This window comes from Sciurus vulgaris (genome assembly GCF_902686455.1).
Source record: "Sciurus vulgaris genome assembly, chromosome: 5".
In the NCBI taxonomy this organism is placed as follows: Eukaryota; Metazoa; Chordata; class Mammalia; order Rodentia; family Sciuridae; genus Sciurus; species Sciurus vulgaris.
In genome coordinates, this window is record NC_136465.1 from 124,929,949 (window position 1) to 124,955,103 (window position 25,155).

General features: G+C 33.5%; 1 protein-coding gene across 4 annotated transcripts in view; it reads left to right on the top strand.

Moving 5' to 3' along the window:
• Positions 1–21,454, top strand: part of MON2 (MON2 homolog, regulator of endosome-to-Golgi trafficking) — a 109,513-nt gene extending 88,059 nt beyond the window's left edge. For all 4 annotated transcript variants that reach the window (XM_079139657.1, XM_079139658.1, XM_079139660.1 and 1 more), the window contains 6 exons: positions 3,889–4,079; positions 7,581–7,641; positions 8,834–8,957; positions 12,838–13,045; positions 15,925–16,007; positions 19,632–21,454. In XM_079139657.1, the coding sequence (XP_078995783.1) occupies positions 3,889–4,079; positions 7,581–7,641; positions 8,834–8,957; positions 12,838–13,045; positions 15,925–16,007; positions 19,632–19,795 (831 nt within the window). In that variant the 3' untranslated portion in view covers positions 19,796–21,454. The remainder of the gene's footprint in view (positions 1–3,888; positions 4,080–7,580; positions 7,642–8,833; positions 8,958–12,837; positions 13,046–15,924; positions 16,008–19,631) is intronic.
• Positions 21,455–25,155: the final 3,701 nt, after the last annotated feature.

Consider the following 25,155-nt stretch of genomic DNA (forward strand, 5'->3'; position numbering starts at 1 on the left):
TAGTGGCTCGGGAGGCTAAGACAGGAGGATCTCAAGTTCAAAGCCAGCCTCAGCCATTTGGCGAAACATAAAGAGGACCTGGATGTGGCTTAGTGGTTAAGCACCCCTGGGTTGAATTCCTGGTACCAAAAAAAAAAAAAAGTCCTTTCTCTTAACTCTGCTTCCTTTCTGTGACCAGCACAGCAGGCCGGCTGCCAGCCGTTAATTCAGAAACTGGCAGGGGGTAATGGAAGATTGAGAAAAGACAAATGAACACATAGAGAAAGCTGAAACCAGGTGGGACGCTGTCCTTGATGGAGAAACAATGACCCAGAGCTAGGTCAGCATGTTTATTATATAGGTTTTATCATCAAAAGGTTATTTGTGGGAAAGTTTCTGCAAAGCAGAAAGACTAAAGGACGCAGCACTGATAAGACATTAGGGTTATCTGGTTATGCTCAGAATTCTCTATCCCCAGGAACTGGTGCCTGAGTTCAAGGTCCAGACTAATAATAACTCCATGCCCTTGCATGAAGCTACTTAGGCCAGGGGTCACCATTGCAACTGGGCAATCTTGATCTGCACCTTTGCATAAGAAGTTCCCAGGGCATATGCAGCTATGAGGCAGTCAGAGATCATGATCAAGTCACTGCTCTTCACACTTTCTACTCAAATTACCATCCTGTTTTTGCGTTCTTTTATTTCCAAATTCCATGTGACAGCTTGTGACCTTCACCTAACCACCACTTACTCTTATGACATGTTGGCTTATGTCCATATTACACTATAAAAACTTCTTTCTCAAGTTGTAGAAAGCCAAATTTTCAAATCTGTCTTTTTTCTAATTCTTTATCTTTTTTATAGAATGGGAATCCTGCCCTGCCTTTTTAAATTTCTTTTTTCCATTGAATTTTGTGATACTTCTTTCTACTCCCCACCATATATCTCACCAAAACTCTCCTCTTTCTTCATCTATCGAGCATATTTTTAAGCATTTCTATTTACCAGGTACTAACAAAATACTGGAGATTATTAAAATGTAGATAAGTTCTTATGTAACAAATAATAGAGTATGCTCAGTACTAGGCTAAGACCATAGAGTAGAGGTAGACCTTACTTAGAATAGTGTCTGCTGTTTACTTCTTTCTTTTTATTTTGGACAAATGAATTTGTTTCAGAGTGTTTCTTATATGTAAAAGAAGGAAAATAGCAATATTATTTACATGTCTTTACTATAGTAAAGAGGATTCATTGAGCATTTAATGATGCACGTCTTGCCAAGTAGTCAGTGCCAAATAAAAAAAGTAGTTCCTGTGACAGACAAATAATTGAACTGCCGAGGGGATTTTGGCTAGAATTAATAGAAATGACACTTGGAGGAATGAGAGTTTGCAAGAAGGGACAAGGAGGTATTTTAGGTAAATTAAGATCATGGTATATTTTCAAGAAATTTGAGAAATTCCATCTAGGGAGGTCACAGAGCCTGGAATAAGTCTGAAAAGGTAACTGCAGTTCTTAAAAACCAACATATCAGGCTTTATTTTTCATTCATTGAAAGCTCAAATACTGAGGAATGGTATCAATTTGGTGTTTTTGTTTTTGTTTGCATTACTCCCCTGTACTGCAACTCAGGGTCTTGTGCATGTTTGGCAAACATTTTATGAACTACATTGCCAGCTCTTATTATTTTATTTTGTGACAGACTCTATAAGTTGCTCGGGCTGTCCTCAAACCTCCTGCTTTAGCCTCCCAAGTAACTGGGGTTACATAGTTTGTATTTTTAAAGGAATTAAATGATCCCTTTTCTGTACTTCCAAATACTTTGTTGATACCACTTATTGCATTGTATTGTGGCTAGTTGGACAAGGCTCTTTTTTTCTTAGAAATTGAATCCTGGTAATGTCAGGAACTAAATTTCCCAGTTCAGCATGCATTTGCTGAGCATACACTGTTGTACACTTATTGTACACTTAGTCCTTTATTATTTCTTTAAACATTTTAAGAAATAAGATGTTCAAATTGAATAGATCAGTGTGGTTAATGTTCCCTTAATTTCAATAAAATATTAATTGCCAAAGTCTACCATAATTTTCTTTTATCTAAGTTTGAGTTATGAAATGTTTATTGAAAATTATTCATGTAGTGTTTAGTATTTCTTTGGTTGCAAATGACATACAGTCAGGCTCTGACTAGCATTAGCAATAAAGGGAATTTTCAGTGCACTTAATTGGAGGGCTTTAGGACTGTTTAATCCAGTGGTTTCACTATCATTAAAACCCAAATTTCTTTCTGTGTTTTGCTTTCCTAGGGATTGACTATATCCTAACTATGTTTCTCCACATATCCAGTAGAACGATTGTGTGTGTGTGCACATGTACATTTTAAATTATTAAAATTAATCTTAAAAGATGGACCAGCTTTGGTCCATACCCATTCTTTTTTTTTTTTTTCCCCCGAACCGGGGATTGAACCTAGGGGTGCTTAACCACTGAGCCACATCCCAGTCCTTCTTAATATTTTATGTAGAGACAGTGTTTTACTCAGTTTCTTAGGGCCTTGGTAAGTTGGTGAGGCTGGCTTTGAGCTTGTGATCCTCCTGGCTCAGCCTCCCAAGCTGCTGCTATTACAGGTGTGTGCCACCATGCCCAGCCTGTACCCATTCTTGAACCAGTTCACATGGACAGGGAAACAGCATGTTTTGATTATTTTGTTAACCTAAGCATCTCTTTACCTGAATTCCTATCCTGGAAGTGGAGACAGCTCCTCAGAAAAGAAATGGGTTTTGTGAAAGTAGAGGAAGGGGAAAACAATAAGTAGATTCTGAGTAGACTAATATCTGTTCTTGGAGGCCATTTCATGTAAATAGGTAATGGTACATATATTAATTTGTGTGGCAGAGGATGGCACTGGGTTTTATATTCCTGAAATATAAAAATTTCTCTCAGAATTTTTTATGTAGAAGCTGAATTTTAACTCTAATGTAGATTATCTAAGACAATACCAAAACTAGTTATTGATCCTCTGGGATAGTTTGACATGATAGTTTGGTCAGTCTAGTCTTCTAATTGCCAAAAGAACTATGACCAAAGAAGTCCATTCTGAACCACCAAATTATTTTAACAAACGCCATCTTTCTGAAAAGTTGATCATTTTTTTAATAAGTCTCAGCAACTTGGGTGCTATATATACATAGCTCAGATGCTCTACTCCTGTACCTTCAATGGTCGAAGATAAATCATATTAATTGATTATCAATTTTATTAAAATATTTGGAAAACAAGTACATTAAAATATTAGAGTAGAATATAAAATTCAAAGAATTTTTTAGAGATAAAACTTCAAAGTAATGACATTTTAAGTTATGTTTGCTCTCTCCCTATATTTTTAGTGGAAAAATATAAGTAGGGGTTAACCTCTTTTTGAATGGTAGATCCACATTAACAAAATTACTTTTCTCTTACAACAAAAATGGCATGATTTTCTAAATCCATAATGTCAGGTTGAGAAAAAGTGCAAAATTATAAGTTTCCTTCTCTTACCTTTTCAAATAACATCCCCTTTTTTAATGATGAAAAACTGACGTTCAAAAACTTACTTATTTAGAATCATTGCTTAGAAGATATAGAATTTCAAAGTATATCTCTTGGATTGGGGGTGTAGGACACAGTGGCAGAGTATGTGCTTAACACACAGAATCCCTAGCATCCAAAATAAATAAAAAATATATCTTTTTAGGAAGTATTTTTTAAGACTATATCTGAGAATGTCTTTCTAAAAAATAACATCCTTCTCTCAGTGAAAATACCTATGCTATTATTTTTCTCTCTGCTTTAGCATTTTGTTGTCAATTGGTTTAAGTTGTATATGTGTGTTTTAATTAATGTTATCTTAAACCATCTTTATTTTCAGGCTCTTAGGGTTCCTCTCAGTTTGAAGTATTCCTGCCCTTCTGAAAGCACATGGAAACTAGCAGTATCTTCACTCCTCAAAGTTCTTTCTATTGGGCTGCCTGTTGCCCGACAGCATGCTTCTTCTGGAAAATTTGACAGTATGTGGCCAGAACTAGCCAACACTTTTGAAGACTTTCTTTTTACTAAAAGGTCAGCTAATCATTCATTTTAAAAATTAAAACAGTCTTTCAGAAATTGGCACATGATATTTGAAGTTGCTCTAAAACCATGTTTTTTCAATAACAAAGTAATTGATTAGTAAGATTGCGAGACTGTACAAAACATGGCTGGGTTAGGCATTTATGCAATAGGTACATTATCCATGGGCAGTGCTATATTTTTGCTTTTTGTGATGTTTTTGGTTGTAAGACAGGACTCATACATATAAGACCATATGAATGCATCATAATTAAGGAATTAGGATTTTTAACTTAATGAAACTAAGAAGATTCATTTTTTAATCTGAGCCTCACTTGGTGTTACAAAAGAAAGACAATTTTAGAAAATCATTATCTTCTATATTGATATGTTCTTAAATTCTTTAACCTGATTTATGCGTACTAAGACTCCATGAAATATCTTTTTCCATGATAGTCCTCCATATTTTTTTTTTTTTTTTTTTTGTCTCTAAGCTGCTTTGGCAAGGCAATATAATAACAACAACAACAACAAAAAAAATACAAGTAAAATCAAAATCAACTTGAAGAAAAGAAAGACTTTTGACTTCATTAAGGGGTGTTATTATAAGTAAATAATTTAAATAAGAAAAAGGATAACACAGAATTGAAAAACAAAGGGACTGTAATTTGAGGTCTATTAGAAATTCATTCAACCAAACTTTTAATATTGAAACATGGTACTTGTTCTAGGATACATAGTAGGCTAGCAGGAAATCATACAATTTATGGTCTGTATATAGTACATTAAAAATCACTAAGTACTAAGTTGACAATGGCATGCACTTGTAATTCCAGATACTTGGGTGGTTGAGGCAGAGGGATCACTTGAGCCCAGGAGTCAGGGCCAGCCTGTACAACATAGGAGCAAAACCTTATCTCTTAAGAAAAAAAAATCACTAAGGACTATCCAAAACAGTTGAAAGCACATATTCATACAAAAATTTGTACACTAGTATTCATTGCAGCATTATTCATAATAGCCAAAAAGTGAGAACAACCCAAATATCTGTCAGTTGATAAATGGATAAATTGTGATATATTTATACAATGGAATATTATTCAGCCATAAAAAGGAATGAAGTACTGATGCATGCTATTAATATGGATGAACCTTCAAAGTATGCCAGGTGGGAAGAAACCAGACCCAAAAAGTCTCATATTATTCTATTCATTTATGGGATATATCCAGAATAGGCAAATCCATAGAAATAGAAAGTAAATTATTTGTTCCCAGAGGTCAGAGAATGGGGGAAATGAGGAATGACTGTTACTGTATACAGTTTCCCGTAGGGATAACGAAAGTGTTCTGGATTTTAAATGGTGATAGTTGTACAACTTTATAAATATGCTGAAAATTACTAAATTGTATACTTTAAAAGTTTGAATTTGATGGCATGTGACTCCTATCTCAATTAGAAAAATTTTAATCTACCATACAGAGAGAATTTGAAGGTTCTTTTTTAAATTTTATTTTAGATAAGGATCCAAGAAAATAATTTGTTAAAAATTACTACACTCTTCTAACAGAGGATTTAAGAGTTGTATATAGCCAAATTTTTCTACAATATTGTGATTAGGAGGAGTGGACTTTTCAGTTTTTAGTTTTGTTTGTACCTCTCTTCTCTCTCATATTTTAACACCCCAATTGATATCTCTGATATATGATGCAAACAGCATTAATATTATTAGTGTATGTTCCTGATAAGGGGTGTGTGTGTGTGTGTGTGTGTGTGTGTGTGTGTGTGTGTGTGTGTGTGTGTGTGTGTCTTTTTTGTTGAGGTACTGGGGATTGAACCCAGGTCTTTACACATGCTAGGCTGTCACTGAGCTATATCCCTAGCCCTTTTTCATTTTGCAACAGTGTCTTACTAAGTTGCTGAGGATGGCCTGGAACTTAGGATCCTCCTACCTCAGCCTCCTGAGTAGCTGGCATTACAGGTGTTCACTTCTCTGTGTGGCTTATGTATTTTTTTTTTTTTTTTATTGGTAGCCTGTCATTAATTATCTCCACTATCATCACAAATCTTTAGTATGATTAAACACTTATATTCCTTGGTTGTAACTTAGAAGTAAACAGATTTTATCTAGAGATGCAGATAGGATTTGTGAAGCTGCTTCACAAAATTCCTGCCATTGGTTTAGGTTTGGGTTCGGGTTCATGTCTTTGAAATGTTTTCTCTAGTTCCTACTACCAGATTGTAGAGTTAGTTGGGGACTTGGACACCAGAATGTAACTTCTATAACATCTGAACTGAGTCTCTCTTGTTCACAACTGGATCTTGAACACCAAGAGTGTAAGGCCTGATACAAAGTAGTTGGTACTTTCAGTAGGTATTTCATTTGAATGAAAAATGTTGGAATCATGCAAACCGAAGTCCACTGCCCATATATCCTAGGTACATAACTGTATACCATACCTCTAAACCTAAATGTGCTATCATTATTTTTATATCTATAACATAAAAGAGAACAGTGTAGGCTTAATCAGATAAATCCAGGTTCAAATTTTAACCTTGTGTTTGCAGTGTGTTCTTGGGCATATTATTGACCATTTGAGCCTCAGTTTTCTGTTGATTACAGGATAATTATAATACTTCATAGGATTGCTGTGGGAACATAAGATTAATACAAATAAAGCTCTTATTATAATGTCTGACTATCTAATTTTAGCTATCATTATTATTGCTATCCTGTTCTCAGCAGTTTTTTTTAATAATGTTATTGTATTTTTTATACCTTTATTTATTTTTTATGAGGTGCTGAGGATCGAACCTAGTGCCTCACACATGCTAGGCAAGCACTATACCACTGAGCTAGCTACAACTCCAGCCCCTCTCAGCATTTTTACATAGTTAATATTTCACTATTTTTGTTTATGACCATTTTATTACTCATTCATGTGAGCCAGAGTCATGGGGATTGGTTCTCTTAAAATTGTTTATTTCCTCTGTTATTGTTGGAACAGTTATGTGCTTTGTAAAATTGGAATCAGCCCTCCTCTTTGCAAATGTTCTCTTTTTTGTATAGAACTTTAATACATTGTATTTATTACACATTAATGATTTAATTTGTCTCTCAGTAAATAATTTAGCAAATTGACTCAGGGTCTCTTAGGTCACTGCCTTAAGTGAATTCACATACCATTACAATAACTTTTATTACAGTTGCAGATAATATAATATCTTTGCCTTTCTTTTTTTAGTACTGAAAAAAGTTTAGTTTTACAGGTTTTTAATTTGGGATTGAACCAAATGTTTTTATAGTTAGAGTTTTACATTTGTAATTAGCCTAGTTTTTTTTTTATATTTAACAATGTTAACTAGAAATAGTATTCTTTGAAATAAATAACAATGTCCCAACCTGGGAGGGAAAATATGATTTTTATCATTTGAGTACTATTTATCTATTTTCTGTTTGTGTTTCCAGGGAATATTTTACTTTTAAAAATTGGGTGTTTTTTTTTGTTTTTTAGCATACCTCCAGATAATCTCTCTATTCAAGAGTTTCAAAGAAATGAAAGTATTGATGTCGAGGTGAGGAAGCTATTTAAAACATTTTCCTGTGATCATTTGTGAAAACCAAATAGTAGAAATGTTGAAAGTATAAAATTGCTAACAGAATAAGGTAAAGTAATAGGTTAAAATGGAAACTAAAAGCATTAAAACTCTTTCAGATTAAAGGTCAATTTTTAAAGCATTTTAAAAATAATGCCTTAAGATTTCTTATACATGTTGTCTATTCATTTAATAAGTTTAAAAAGCAGGTTGATGTTCTAAAATAAATCCATCAGTGAACATGTATGTATTTAAGTGTTTATTCTGTAATTTGTCAAGCCAGGTGTCTATATTTCAGACCACTGACTTGCTTAGAGGTTTTCATTTTTAACCAGCTATACATACAGCTTGCAGAATTATTAAGGCAAGTGGTGTTTTTAAAATAATACATTTTAAGGATTATAAATGGAATTTGAAGAAGCAAATTTATAGCTATGGATGTTTTGTTGGTGGTCTTTTGGTATCTTTTTTTCTTTGAGAGGAACTTTTAAATAAATAAAAGTATTTTAAAATGTACATTTAAAAAGCATAGGCATCATCACGTACATATAAAACATCGCCTTTTGTGCCATTACTGTGTTAATACTTGTGTGAACTTTTTTTTGTTTTGTTTTGTTTGGTTTTGTTTGGTTTGGTTTTTGCAGTGCTGGGATTTGAACCCAGGGCCTGTGCTTGCAAGGCAAGCACTATACCAAACTGAACTATCTCCCCAGCCCCAAACTTTTTCTTTAGAGGACAAAATAATATGTATGTTAGAAATAAATTATTTGATCAAAATGAAAACAACTTGAAATTCTCTTATAGCTCATAGTTTCTTATTATAAAAAGGTGATTTAAATTGATATTTGGGATATTTTATTCTAACATGAGTAAGTTTCATATGCTGGGCCATTTTCTTTCTATAGCTGTACTTATAGTTATGCTGAAGATCAACATGATTCCGAATGATGGCATAGTATATAATTACAGTATTGACTATTTTGTTATAAGATGAGGAAATCAGGCTAGTCCTCCTGGATAGTAACACTAAAATGTTTATATACTAATATTTGGAGCATTCTTTAACTGATTTCCTTACAAAATAAAATTTAAGTTTTACTCTAGAAATTATGAATTAACCAGTCTCTTTCAAGGAAAAAAAAATGCATTTGAATTTGTCCTTTTGTTTTAGGTAGTTCAGCTTATTAGCACTGAGATACTACCTTATGCCAATTTTATTCCTAAGGAATTTGTTGGTCAGATAATGACTATGCTTAACAAGGGCTCAATACACTCTCAGTCTTCTTCATTTACAGGTATGTTATTTTAATGATTTTTTTTTTTAGGTATTATAAAGTAGTGAAGTATTGAAGAAACTGATATAAAATGTTTAATTCTCTGTGGTAAATATAAATTGGAGAATGGTAAATGTAAATTCCTTACATTTTAGGAATGTGATATAGAACATTAAACCTTATGAGGGAAAATATAAATATTCTGTGGATATAGTTGTATTTGTAAGCTGGTTAATTAAATGACCTAGCACTTACAGAATCTAATAAAGACATAGAGACTAACCAAAGTCACCAGTTTTGTGAGGTCATGGATGCCACTTATTATGTTGGTTAACTTCTCTTGACTTTCACTTTTGTAATTTTTAATATGAAGATATTAATACTAACCTCTCAGGACTATAAATTGCAGATTAGTCCATAGGAGAGGGAAAAAAATGATACCTTAACATTTATTAAAGGAACATTTAGTGAATGACTGCTGTGTACAAAATACTATCCTAAAAAGTTATCTTATTCTTCAAAATATTTGAGTATAGGTACCACAATATTATAGAAGGGAAAATGGATTTAGTATGGTTGAAAAAACTGCTCACAATCTTAAGACTGGAGGCTAAGTTCATACTAAAAAAGAACTGAATGCTTCTTTCTGTTCTATCATTGTGCCTTATTTGGGAGGTGATATATAAGTTGTTTTTTGCTATTTAAAAAAATCTAAATCTCTGCTTAAGTCTTAAATGTAATTACGGCATCACAATGTATTTTTGTAGTAGGATTATTTAAAAATTGTAAATTTGTGCAATGTATATTCTTAATCCTCAGAATTTATTGGAGTTGAAACGAATATGTTGTGCTGAGTACTTCAAAGAACATTTATGTATGCAATCCGACCACTAGATGTCTCTCATACTGCTTACTTTACAAACTTGTTTTTTTCCTAGCCCTGACAATTAAAAAAAAATTAACCTGGTGGGGCTGGGGATATGGCTCAGTCGGTAGAGTGCTTACCTCACAAGCATAAGTCCCTGAGTTCAATGCCCAGCACCAAAAAAACTCCAAAAATAACAACAACAACAAAAAAAAAACTGACCTGGTAACATGCAGGTTTAACAAACATGAGAAACTTAAGAAAAAAATTTCAAGTCCACTATCATAATGTAAAATCTCAGCTACTCAGGAGACTGACATAAGAGAATCACAAGTTTGAGGCCAAACTCAGCAATTTAGAGAGAGGCCCTAAGCAACCTAGTGAGAACCCATCTCAAAATAAAAAATGAAAAGGGCTGGAGATATAACTCAGTGGTAGAGCACCCTTGGGTTCAATCCCTGGTACCAATAAATAAATAAATAAACAAATTTATTTGTAATATTTGAAATTATATTATGAATATAATTATATATACATATATATCTATCTATCTCCAGGAGAGGTGGTACACAATTTATAATCTCAGCTACTCAGGAGTCTGAGGCAGGATGATTGCAAGTTCAAGACCAACCTAGGTAACTTAGTTTGACCCTGTCTGAAAATTAAAAACGAAAGAATGGGGATTTAGCCAGTGGTACAGTGCTATTGAGTTTAATTTCCATTACCACACACACACACACACACACATACACACATATGTATGATTTTTAATAAACTGCATTAAGAATTAGGTATAAATATCCTAAGCTAATCGAGGACTGAATTACCAAGTATTCTTTTTCTAGCAGTTTCTTTTAATATCTGCTCATAGTACTAAATGTACCAAAATAAGTAAGGTACACGGACATCCTTCCAGAGATTTTTGCCACAAGACACAAATATTTTCTGAGCTTTCACTTGGAGTTTTCTTTAAACATATACATACAAAATCATTCCTTGCTAAGCAAAGCCAACCTATCAACAAAGAAGTCTCAGTGCTTATATTGGTTCTCCATTCTTAAGTATGACCTGACATTCACAATTCACAGACAGGAAAGAGAAAGACCAAAACAAATGAAAAGAAAGTAAAAGAAACTGGCAAGAGTGGGGAACAGTAGCACATGCCTGTAATCCCAGTGGCTCAAATGTCTGACACAGGAGGATTACAAGTTCAGAGCCAGCCTCAGCAATTTAGGAACCCTGTCTCAACAAATAAAAAGAACTGGGGAATGTAGCCCCACAGTGATTGAGCACGCCCAAATTCAAGCTCTAGTATACCCCCCAAAAAGAAAAAAAGTAGAAACTGGGAAGAAGCAGATAAATGCTAATAGAAAAAAACCACAATAATAATTAGGATAATTGAAGGGATAAGATTTTTATACTCATGAAACAAGAAAAGTTATGCAGAAGTAATAATAAGAACTCAAACACTAAAAATATGATAACTGGAACAAGTTTAGTGACTATTAGCAGAAAACATTAAGGAAATCATCCATTAAGTAAAGCAAAACAAAATGGACCACATAACAAGAAAGAAAGGAAACAAATCCTAGCAGTCCAACATCAGAAAATAGATCTTCCAGAAGGAAAGAACAAAGAAATCTAGGACAGGAAATTATTAAAGAAATAAACTGAAGAAATATTAAAAATGGTCACTTAATACCCAAAACAATGAAAGACAAGAGACCCTTAAAAAGTCATATCATCAGAAATATCAGAATACGTAGGATAAGGAAAAAATTCTGAAAGATCTCGGGAAGAAAAATTTCCAAAATAGCGTTAGAATTCTTAGTAGCAATACTGGATGCTAAGAGACATGAAGCAGTAGATTTTTTTAAATTATTATTATGTTTTGGCAGTAGTGGCATGCTGGGTAAACACTCAACTACTGAGCTCAACCCTTAGCCCTTGAAGCAGTTGTTTTAGGAGTATAAATGAAAAGGGTTTTTAACATGAAGTTTCATACCCACTCACACTGTTGGCCAAGTATGAGTACAGAACACTAATTCTCAAATTTTAGCATATATTATAATGGAGGACAAGCTAGACTCCCAGATTTACTTCTTCAGTATGACTGGGGTAGAAATCATATTTCTAACAAATGCTCTTGTGATGCTGATGTTGCTAGGAACCACACTTTGAGTACCACGGTAAAATGATAAGATTTTCCAGAAGTATAAGGTCTCAAAAATTTTATTGTCCATTCATTCTTTCTTAGGAAAATACTATGCTCCATGAGCCAGGCACAGTAGCACTCACCTGTAACCCCAGTGAGTCAGGAGACTGAGGCAGGAGGATTGCAAGTTCAAGGCCAGCCCCAGCAACTTAGTGAGGGCCTAAGCAACTTAGCAAGACCCTGTCTCAAAATAAAAAATAAAAAAGGGCTGAGGGTGTAGTTCAGTGGTCCTGCACTCAAATCCCCAATGCCACCAAAAAAACAAACAAACAAAAAACCACAAACATCCATTGAAAACAAAGGAGTAGTAAAAAAAAAAATGACATGACATCTAGGAGGTCGCATGTAAAATGAGGAAGGATGGAAACAGTTCCCAGGGTGATGGCCAAAGACTACTTTTATTTTGTAACTAAATAGCATGATTGGAAGACAAAACTAATCCAGACCGGAAAAGAGGTCATCTTCCAAAAGAGAGAGAGAATGATTATTTCAAGTTTGGCCTACAGAAAATTGTTTTACTTAGAAGTATTTTTATAGTGCTGTTGAATGCTATAGAAGGATTTATATAAGAAAAATGTTGAGTAGAAGTGACACAGGTGTAGACAGCCTTGCCTTATTTTCAATCTTGTAAGGGGGAAAGTTGTTTATTATTTTTATATATATATATATGTATATATATATATATTATTATTAGTTACAGTTTGGTCATAGATATCTTTTCTCAGACTGAGAATTTCTTTCCATTTTTGGTTTGCTAGAGTCATTATTAAGGTGTATTAATTTGACATTTTATTAACCATCAAAAATTGTTAACTTTGCAGAAGCAGAGATTGATATTCGTTTGAGAGAAGAATTTTCTAAAATGTGTTTTGAAACATTGCTTCAGTTTTCCTTCAGTAATAAAGTCACAACACCTCAAGAAGGCTACATCTCACGAATGGCACTCTCAGTCCTTTTAAAGAGGTCTCAGGATGTGCTGCATCGCTATATAGAGGATGAAAGATTAAGTGGTAAATGCCCTCTTCCAAGGTGTGTTTTATTTTATTAATGGGAATGTACTGGTAGCATAATTATTATTTTAAAAAATTAAAAAACCAAAAAAACAGCTCTGAAAACCAAGTGTTTTCATAAGTGATCTGAACTAAGGTACTTTATGAAATACGTACCAAATTACCTTTTTGAATCTGAAAAAAAATTGAATCCTAAATATGTCTTCTACCAAAGATTTCTGGATAGGAACTTATGAGCACATAATCTTATTTCTGTACGGTGGAAAGAATAGATAAATCACATTCTAGGAACATGTTTGTTTTGCAGTCGTTTCTAGATTTCTCTCTGTATCAACTATTCACATCTTAGATAGTCTTTTTATCAGCGTGCTTACATAAGCCCATGAGCCTAAACTGATTTCCTTCCATCTATCCAAACTATGTCAGTGGAAGGGCTCTAAGACAAGGTTAATCAAAATTGGAATACAGACCAGAATTCATCAAAAGATGCAATCATAAATTAGGGTTGGACATTGGGCATGGTAGTGCAGTCCTATAATCCCAGAGACTCGAGAGGCTGAGGCAGGAGATTCACAGGTTCAAAGCCAGCCTCATCAACTTTGCAAGACCCTAAGCTACTTAGTGAGACCCTGTCTCAAATAAAAAATAAAGGACTGGGGATGTGGCTCAGTGGTAAAGTGCCCCTGGGTTCAGTTCCCAGTACCAATAAATAAAAAAGTTGCGATCCAATATTCATTTATTTATTTTTTTAATGGAAAAATTAGAGTTTAAGTCAAAGCAAATGAAGCAGACAAAATAATGTGGGAGGACAAAGTTATCAAAGTTAGGAAAGAGTTAAGAAAATCACTGTGGTTTCCATCATAAGGTACTATGAGAGAGGCAAATCACTTGCTTCAAATCTTTGTATACATTCTTCTTTACTTATAATAATTTCAAAAGTTAGAATTGACCTGTCAAAGGATATAGACATTTTGAAGCTTTTGATATGTATTAACAAATTGCTTACCAGAGAGATATATTTATGTCTGGAAATTTGCATTTTCCAGAAGTCTTTCCTCAGCTTTCAACATTTTAAAATTATTGACCAGGTTGGGGTTGTGGCTCAGTGGTAGAGTACTTGCCTGGCATGTGTGAGGCATTGGGTTTAATCTTCAGCACTACATAAAAATAAATAAAGTTATTGTATCTATCTACAACTAAAAAATAAAAAATAAATAAAATTATTTGCTGTTTATCATTTATTTTTTTCTAATTGAGGAATGAAAAATACTCATATAATATCTTACCTTTTTTAAATTACCAGCTCTTATTAGCTGTTCATAAATCTTCTTTTAGAACTCAGCATATTTTGAAATTTCTAGAACATAAATTATAAATCTTCACATTCAAATTTAAATGCAAGAACATTGAAAGGTGTTAGTAATTTTAGTTATTGGCATGATTAAAATTGATAGTCAAAATTGATTTCTGAAGTGTACTTGGAAGTGCAGTAATAAAGTTGCTTTGAGTGGGCTATTTTTATTTATCAGATTATACTATATTGTTTGATGTCAGAAAGCATCTTTCCTTCATGTTTTTATGTCCTGATTATTTAAGCTATTACCTTTAAATTGACCCTATTTACGGATGTCCTATGAAGTTATATCGTGTCATCTGTTTGTTGTAGTATCATTAAATTTTCTAAAAAGCTACATTGCAGCACAATAAAATATTCTCCATACCTACAAAGAAGACTTGAAATAGTACCCAGTTTTAGTATTAGAAAAGTCCTGTCTACAGAATGGAAACAAATTTGTATCAGGAATAAGTGGGGCAAAGGGGACCATAAAGCAGAAGAGTTCTGTTTCTTTCAGGAGAAAGAAGGAAATCAAGCTATGCTTGTTGGTCCTGTACTTGAAGGCTCATTCTTTGTTGCTAATGTCTACATATAGTGCCATCTTAAGTGGATTTCTAGCATGTTTCTTGTTTGCTTTATTAGAAAAATTAAGTGTTGTTGCTATTTATTTATTTATTTGTTGGTACTGAGGATTAACCCCAGGTCACTTTACCAATGAACCGCATCCCAGCCCATTTTTATTTTTTATTTTGAGGCAGGGTTTTGCTAAGTTGCTTATGGCCTTGCTAAATTGCTGAGGCTGGCTTTAAATTCGTGATCTTCCTGCCTCAGCCTCCTGAGTCGCTGGGATTACCCATGTGACCACTGTGCCCAGCATCTCATTGCAATTGTGAATGTACTTTTAACAGCATGGTAAAATATGTGCCAGATGGTGATAGTGTTGTTTCCATTTAAGTTTTAAATTTCTTGTACTAATTAACTAAACAAACAAACAAAAAAACCTCATGTAAAGATGTTTCAAAATCATATTATAAAATATTTTAAGTAGTGCCTGGCACAATGGTGCATACCTGTAATCCTAGCAGCTCAGGAGGCTGAGGCAGGAGGATCACAAGTTCAAAGAGAGGTGCTAAGCAACTCAGTGAGAACTTGTCTCTAAATAAAATACAAAATAGGGCTGAGAATGTGCTCGGTGGTCAAGTGCCCCTGAGTTCAATCCCTGGCACACCCCCCCGCCCAAAATTTAAGTAGTTATGTGAAATATTTTACAAAAATTTGGATTTGCATAAGTAGTTTGCCCCTTTTACATTGATAATGTATAGTAAAAATAGCTACTTATCAAATTTGTATACTGAAGTACACATATTCACCAGGTACTTTTATTAAATAATGTGTGAAATGACTTTTCCTTTTGTAAGAATTTAAAACTAACATTAACTTTGAATTATATTGTGTTTATTATTTTTCTGAAGTACATCTGTGTGTACAAACCTTGAAAACAAACACACATATACATGGTATATTTTTAAGTCTTGATGGAAATCATTTTCCATTTCTTTTAGGCAACAAGTAACAGAAATCATATTTGTTTTAAAAGCAGTCAGTACTCTCATTGATTCACTTAAGAAAACTCAGCCTGAGAATGGTAAGTGCTTAGAAACTCAGTTATCCTAAAATTCATAACATTTATGTTCTATTTGTGATATACTTTTGTATTAAGTTAAATGAATTTTAGGAACATAGCAGCCAATAGACTTTATTTTCTCCAGTTCTCTTGACAGCAAAACATTAAGTCCATTAGGGTGTCAGTTAAGTAAAATTAATTTGTAATGTTTTTTCTTTTTTAAAAAAAACTAAATTGGTTTGAATTCAGGGTATTGCATGCACAATTCATATTTCATATATTTTTAATGTAGAAGATCATTAACATTTGGGGTGATTGGTGAATGGAGGACTTTCATCTTCTGTTTTTACTGATTTACTTTATAAACATAAGCTGTATAAATAAATTCATTTTTACAGTTCTTTCTCATTTGTTTTCCTGTCTGATAGTCATTTCTGTCCCGTCCTTTCTTTTTTTTTGGTAGGGGGCACCAGGGATTGAACTCAGGAGCACTTGACCACTGAGCCACATCCCCAGCCCTATTTTGTATTTTATTTAGAGACAGGGTCTCTTACTGAGTTACTTATTTAGCGCCTTGTTTCTGCCCTCCCACCCCCCCAGTTGAGGCTCGCTTTGAACTCAAGATCCTCCTGCCTCAGCCTCCTGAGCTGCTGGGATTACAGGCATGTGCCACCGTGCCTGGCTCTGTCCAGTCCATTCTTAATATTATTGTCAGAAGTTATTTTCCTAAAGCACAGTTTTGATCATTCATTTCCTAATCTCCTCAAAACACAATAAAAACTTTTTTATTTACCATAGCCTATCAAACTGCTGAGTACTACAGTCTAACCCCATTCTATTAATTCTTTATTTCCTACTAGATTTTATTTACCCTGCTCTCCCACTAAGATAAAATTCTCAGTTTTCTTGGGTATTGCTTATTCTGTTGTACTGCATGTGTACAACTAGTTCACCTATCATCCCAGGTTTTTACACCTTGTTATTAACCCTTATAAATTATTTCTCTTTTCAAAGAACTCCATGACACCTTTATGTGTACCTTTGTCTTGAGGTACTCTTATTTGTGTTGCAGTTAGACATATACATGACCACCTACCCTTACCTTGTAAGCTTCTTGGGATACTTTTTGAACAATGTTTTGTTCCTCTTGGAATCCTCTACAGCATTGCTTCTTCAAATGTGGTTGGACCATCCATTGGTCTTAAGTTTGTTATTGGTCTAATATAAGATAAAGAGCTGGCATCAGAATATAAATCAATGGTGTCACTAAACACACAAGTTTAGCTGACATTTGATTTACATTCTAGCACAAGTTCCTTGTACTTTAGTAGACAGGTGCTTTAAGCAGCATTGTTCCCCCACCACACACACCCCCTCTGCGGCGCTAGTGATCAAACCCAGGGCTTCACACATGCTAGGCATCACTCTGCTATTGAGCTATATTCTCAACCCCAAGCAGCATTACTTTTAACATGTAAGAATAAAGGAGATTTCCAGTAATTGATTAATAATTCAGTGGCAGGATACTTACTCCTGTTAACTATTGTATAAGGAAATATGTACTTTTCTGTTTTCAAAATTCACCTATAGGAACTGTGGCTTAGAAGTTTACTTGTATTACTCGTAGACTGAGGGAATGGGGGTGGGGAACTAGTGAGAGGTAGATGGAATTTCTAAGAAAAAGCCTGGAGCAGCGTCATGAATTCATTCTGTCAGAGGTCAGATTTTGGTTTTTGTTGTTGTTTTGTGGGACTGGGGATTGAACCCAGGAGCATGTCACCACTGAGCTACATCCCTAGCCATTTTTATTTTGAGACAGGAGCTTACTAAAATGCTGAGACTGGCCTCGAACTTGGAATCCTCTTGCCTCCATCTCCCAGAGTCCCTGGAATTACAAGCATGTGCCACTATGCCTGCCTAGATTTGGATTTTCTTGTTTAAAAAAAAAAAAATTGCATTTTCAGAGAAAGAAAACTATGCAGTGACTTCCTAGCGGCCAGTAAAATGTTTATTAGATTACAGAATAGAATTTGATTCTTTAAAAATGTATTACACATAAGGGATAAGCATAAGGGATACTCTATTTTCTGTTTTATTGTCAGAAATATACCCAATATAACAAGTATATTTAAATGCACAGTATTTTATTATTTCATATGACTTTTAAACAGCCGTCAAGAATTTAACCAGAATACATATAAACTGAGGAAAGAAAAGGAAAACTTAATAACTTTTTTACAAAGCCAGTGGGCCATTGATAGGGCAGTGTGGTAATGATACATGATCTAACTAAATTAATCTTAAAAATTGAGAGAATTAGAATTATTCCTCTGGGCATATGAAGTGTGAATTTAAATTAACATAGCCATAAATGATGATGGTATTTTAACACATTAGAAAGGTATGATAAACCTCATTAAGAAACAGAAAAAAGATAAGAATTCTAGGCCTTCCCAGCAGAAAAATGTTAGATTGCTCATAGTTCATCCATTTATTATTATTTTAGTTTTTTAGTGGAAGAGAGGCATTTTTTGAACTTATTTTTCATTTGGATAGATTTTTTAAAATCATTTTACCTGATCTTTATATAAAATTCAAATGGTTAATATATATATATATACATACATCTAAAAATATTAAAAGCTATAAAGAGAAAAGTTTTATGATGATTTTCCCCCTATTCTATACATGTCCAGTTCTTAGCTTACCATAAGAAACCATTTTTATTAGTTTGGACTCCCTCTAGAAGTTTATTGTGTAAATACAGATTGCATATTCAGTACTCCTCCTGCATTTTATGTACAAATAAATATGAATAACAATCTGGGCGTGGTGACCTGTAATCTCAGCGACTTGGGAGGGTGAGGCAGGAGGATCGAGAGTTCAAAGCTACATCAGCAACTTAGCAAGACCCTGTCTCTACAATAAAATATAAAAAGGGCTGGGGATGTGGCTCAGTGTTAAGAACCCCTGGGTTCAATCCCCGGTACAAAAAAAAAAAAAAAACAGCCTCGTATCTACCATTTTGAACTTTTTTCTTTTAATTAATAGAATTCATGGAGAGTATTCCATTTTTCATTCTGACTGATAGTTGAATCTAAAGTCCCCACAGAGATTTATGGTGGGGTTTTAAAAATGTTCTAATTTAAGGAATTTGAGTTGCTTCCCTAAGTTTTATTTAAGGTGTCATCTTAATGTATTTCTTAAACATCTTAATGTTTTTCCATAATAAGCCAAGATTCTATTGACTCTTCATCTGGGCAATCTAAATGAGTTTGTGTATATAATCTTGTATTAAATGATGAGTATAAGGTTTCCCAGAAGACAACTGGAGTAGACTCTGCTCTTCCTAGAGCAGTGATGTTTAACCTTTTCCTTTTTGATTTCTTTTCTGTTAAACAGTAAAATTTATTTTACAAATGAAATGTGATATGGATTCCCAACATATAAAACAGATAAAAGCAGAACAGTTCTAGTCTGACATTCTCCACCCTCACCAATACTCTTCCTCTTTTCTTCCCACTTCTACCCTGAGAAAGCTGTTCTTTGGGAAAACAGGTTTAATGAGCAGGTCAGCATTTTCCAAGATGAATACTAAGGAGTGACCTTTATGATGAGTGATATTTTATTCTTCTTACATTACAGTTGATGGAAATACCTGGGCACAAGTAATTGCCTTATACCCAACTTTAGTAGAGTGCATCACCTGCTCATCTTCAGAAGTCTGCTCTGCGCTTAAAGAGGCACTAGTTCCCTTTAAGGATTTCATGCAACCACCAGCATCCAAAGTTCAAAATGGAGAATCTTGACCAGCTACAGTACATTTGAAGGAAGAAGACTATCCTAAAGATTGTTTGCTTCTGAGTCTTTTAAAAGAAGGACATTTCTTACTACAAATGATTCTTGGCAGCTGTTGTTTGCCTCCTTTAAATTGTAATTACCTGAGTTCAGTAATTCATATTATAAGCTTACACATCAACAAAGGCTCCTGAATGAGTAGCAGTGCAAGCCTTTAATAAATTAAACTGATGGAAGGGATCAGTTAATGCTATAACATAGCTGCTACCATATCTTCAGTTGGTGATTTAAAAGTGAGCTTATGTACAGTTTGTCGTGTATGTGTTAATGATGTACTTTTTAAAAAGATAGAAAAGATATTTCAATTCAGTAAGATTTATTAGGCTGGTGTTTTTGCACCCTTTTTCAGGTACAAAATTGTACTAAAATTTTATGCAAGATTGTACTGTAACATTCCATATTATCTACAAACCAGCCTTTGTAAACAAAGGGAACTGATATACTTGTGTGTATAATAAATGGTACAGTTCTGTATAAAATAGTTGGATTTATTGTTTAAATTTTAAAAATATTGATAATGTTAAATGCTTGAAGCTATAATTAATACAAAATTATTTGCTCACAGTTTTAATTTAATTTGCCTTCATTTGCAGTGAATAAGTTTACCATGTAATCATACAGTTAGCTTCTTGTTTATTTTACACGTATTGTTAGTGACCATTAAACAACTGATCAGAAGGGTCATATAAACACAGTAGCAAATAATTTATGATCTGCTGATTTTGCAACTTTGAAATATAGGTTATTAACTTAATATATTGAGATAATTATAGCACTATGACTCCATCATACCTCATTTCTTTAAATATCTCTCTAAGCTCTCACTTAAGTCTGTCTGTTTTTATATTTGCTGTCTTTTAAAGACTTTTCATATTTTATATTTCTACTGATTTTTTTTCCCTGTGACTAACATTTGTCACTGTCTGAATTATTTCCCAGGCAAGATTTCAGATTTCCCAAAATTTTGCCTGTGAAATTTTGTTCATTTCAGTGCTTCATTTTGTAATGTTTTCACAAGAAGGAAAATAATTATAGTAACCCACACATATAGAATGTGTGTATTACAAAACAATGACAGGTGTATTTTTGGAATAAGAGAAGCATTTAGAAGTATAGTAAACCTACTGTCTTGGAGTAAAATGCTAATTTTGTTTCACTCTCCTATCCTAGTGAAGAAAAGTGCTCTTCAGTATATTAACTTGTTTCTTTAAAAACTGACTTTGACCTAGCTCACTGTATTTTTTATTTAATGTATTATGCTATTATAATATTTTTCTTCTGAGTTAAATTTTCATAATCACTTATGTGAAGACATGAAGATGTTTAAAACAATGATTATTCATAAGAAATAATAATGGTCTTGGTATTATTTTAGTGTACTGGAAGGATTTTTATTTTAATAGAATTTATAAATTTCAACCCCTCCAGAATAATCTTAAAATTGCAAGGAGATGTTAGAATTGAGTAATGAAGGAAATACAATTTGGGTCTCTTGTAATCGTGTAATTATTTAATTTTGCACTATTATCTGTAAACATGGTAAGGCCTTGTTTTTGAGGAAATGTTTCTTTATATGAATCAATGAATTTCTATTTTATTATTTCACCTGATATTAAGGTAAATTATGGGATTTCATAGATTTTGCTTTCAGGATTTTCCTTAAAGTTGTGGGGAAAAAAAATCACTCAAGCTGTTACATAATTTTCTATATTTGAATAGGTTAAGTTGGGAATTAGAAAAATATGAATATCACTGATAAAGTATTGAAATGTAATAACAAGGGTAGTGTACCATTTTAGTAACATGTTAAAAATATTGCCATGAATTTACATGAAGTAAAAATATGTCTATTTTTGAGAAATAACACATCAGTTGCAATCAGAATGATTATTCTCAGTGAAGGTTAAATATGAGTCAAGGGTATACAGTATACATTTATATAAACTGAATAGTTTGAGCTAATGCTGTTTAACTTTCAGTACTAGAACCATGCCCTACAGTTCAGAACACATTAATGTTGTGAATGTGTTAATACTGTAATCAGTGCCAGTCTTAGTGTAAAGCAAGTGGGCTGCCCCCTGGGTAGAATAATTGACAGACCTTTATCCCCCTGCATATCTCCTAGAGCTCTCCAGGAGTCACTGCTAGTAATTCATGCTCTTTGGCCAAGCATTCCTCTAGACTGCATTTTTCGAAAATGTCCTGACTCTAGGGAGGTTGACATAGTGACCTTGCCTTATTAGTATGAGTTGATTTCTTTAGTAACTAAAAGAACTAGGTTGTATGAAATTGCTAGATGCCTGGAGACTCAAAAAGGAAGCTCCCATAAAACTATGTTCATTTTTCACTTTGTTGCACAAGTGAGTCTAACTAGTCCTTGAAACTAATAATGTAATCTGGAATACATATTAGAAATACAAAGTGTTTTAAGCCTCGCTTAATACTTTTTGTCACTGACAGTGCCTATGTTGTAGATTGCTGGACAACAGGCAACAACTGGATGATTAATGAGGTTCTTTTCTATTTTGTCCTTTATAAATAAACTGTTTTTAAATAGAGTACTTTTTAGTTTCCAACAATGTAGCACTGCCAAGAAAGAAAAGCACGTTTTGTAATGTCTTACTTTTTCTTTATAACTAGTTAAAAGTTTTATTGATTTTATTGTATATATTCATACATAACATTTATTAGGAGCCTGTTTGATACCAAAAGGGAAAAAAATGCTATGAAGTCTGACTTAAAACTTTTATTTTTATTTTTATTATATAAATAGCTAACTCCTATGTTGTTTCTCTCCTGTTTTCCTCCCTATGATTATTGATTCCAGTTTAACTACATTCTTTAAATTGTAGCAGCAGAAGGAAGAGATAAACAAGTTAGCATATATATTTTATCCTGAATGATTAACATTTACTTTAAGTAGCAGGCCAATAACAAGTATGTTATATGTCCTCTCTCACATAACCTTAAGAGTATTTTGTTCATTATCACAATTTGGTACCACTAGTCCTAGGTAAAAAGATCAGATTAAGAAATTGAGGATGAGATAGCATAAATTATTGAACAGTGCTAGGAAACAACTGAAAAATATAGCACATATTAATGAAGTGGTCATTATTACATTGCTATCAATGAAGGGCAGTGTAGTTATTGTATAATGACTAGCACATCCTTCTGTGTAAAATAATTTAGATGGGCAACTAAACCTTAAAAGAGACTGCTTGCTGTAGGTGGGATCTGTCTAACCAAGGCAAAACACTTTCAGGAACCACCCTACCTGTGATTACCACAGAAATTAACTAGAAGTTTAGAAGCCCTGGAATAGGTCAAAGTCCAGGCCCAAAATATTACGGACTATTGTTGTTGTTGTTGTTTTTCAATAGGAATCTACCAAATGTGGACAAAAATGGTCTCTTTGGAAGCCTTGCCAGTGGCCTAGTATGTTCCTTAGATTTCCACTTAGTAGATTTGGCATTTTGGCAGATATGCATATTTGTGTAATGTACTACATTTTACTATGCTGAGTATCACTGAGTTATAGTTATCTACATTATTAGTGAATATTTTTTAAGCCACCATTTGTGAGAAGAATAATTCATATCACATGGTGTGTTACCAACTTACAGTTAGTGGGTAAATAGTTTTTAATATTTCATGACCATTTGGATTACTTTTTTTTGTACCTCTGGAAAGTAGAGTGATGCTTTCATTTTGAATGAAAAGTTTTTATAGATTGGAAAAAAACTAATATCATTATGTCTTGAATTATATGCATACCACTTCAGATGGGGTTAGATAAAATAAATTTCTTATAAGTCTAATAATTCTGCATATACCAGCCATGTTGACTTTTTTTTTTAAGGACATGCTGTGAGTCCTTAGTAATTTTGGCTAATTGTAAGACACTGATAAGCCGAAATTCTGCCTATTTGACTTTAAGCAGCGTATTAACCTCTCAAGATACTTTGAGACAGGGTCTCCGTAAGTTGTTGATACAGGCCTCAAACCTGTGACCCTCCTGCCTCAGCTCCAGAGTTGCTTGGGATTACAGGCATGTACCATTGTATCTGGCTCTGATTCTTATTTCTAAAACAGATTTTATAAGTTGCTACTTTATAGAGAAGAAATACATAATTCGAGTTTGAAATTGATTTATTAATAACATTCTTAGGGTAATTATTTAGGTCATTTGACAAATGTACCACTATATTCTAAGAGGTTTATGTCTGCTGTTGGTGGTGGTTGTTTTTCCTTTTCCTTAGGCATCACCTTTTTTATTTTTTTTTCAATTATGTGTTTACTTTTTCCTCTTACTTTCTCCTGGCTTTTCTCTTTTCATTCTTTATTCTCTGCCTCTTCTCATTCTGTTCTTCCTCTAATTCAGCTATCAGTTGATCATAAGAAGCAGAATTATTAGTGATAGAATCACTGCTGTCTTCCTAGTAAGATTTTGTAAGTACCTTTCACTTTGCCCACTGTTCATTTTTGCAAAAGTAGAGTTTCCCTGCCATTTCAAAGTTACTTTAACTTGTATAACAAGTTAAAGTAACTGGTGACTACAGCTCCTGCTATCTTTCTGAATCCACAGAATGCAGCAACCAAGATGCTCACAAAATGGGATTCTATAAACTTGATGTATTCAACTGCTAAATTAGGAACAATCATGTCTTTGCTGTGATATGAATATAGAGATATGATGCCACTTTCCTCAAGGAGTATTTAAAATCTATTTACTTGAGGAATTTACTTTTTATTTTATTTTTTTAGTTGCCAATGCATTTTTTTTTTAATATGTGGTGCTGAAAATCGAACCCAGTTCCTTACACATGCGAGGCAAGCACTCTACCACTGAGCTACAACCACAGCCCTACTTGAGGGTTTTGTGTGTCTAGTTTTTTAAAAAATATTCGTAGTTGTAGATGAACATACCTTTATTTTATTTATTTATTTTTATGTGGTGCTGAGGATTGTACCCAGTGCCTCACACATGCTGGGCAAGAGGTCTACCACAGAGCCACAATCCTACCCGTGTCTGTGTTTTGTTGTTGTTTTTGAGAGGGTCTTTTTGTTTTTTGAAGATACGTGCTTTGAACTCTTTTAGATTTATGTTGTCCAAATATTACTTATTGATAATATTTGCACCGTGTGCTTTCAGGAAGGATTTGAGGCAGCATTTTGTTCCTTTATTTCATCTATTTGTTTTTCTGTTACAAAGTAGTAATTTTGTGGAACACCTAGAATATTAATAGTTCTTGTCTCTGAATCTTTTCAGAGTATATTTGCTATCCATGTCCTTGTTGTTTATGGTCAT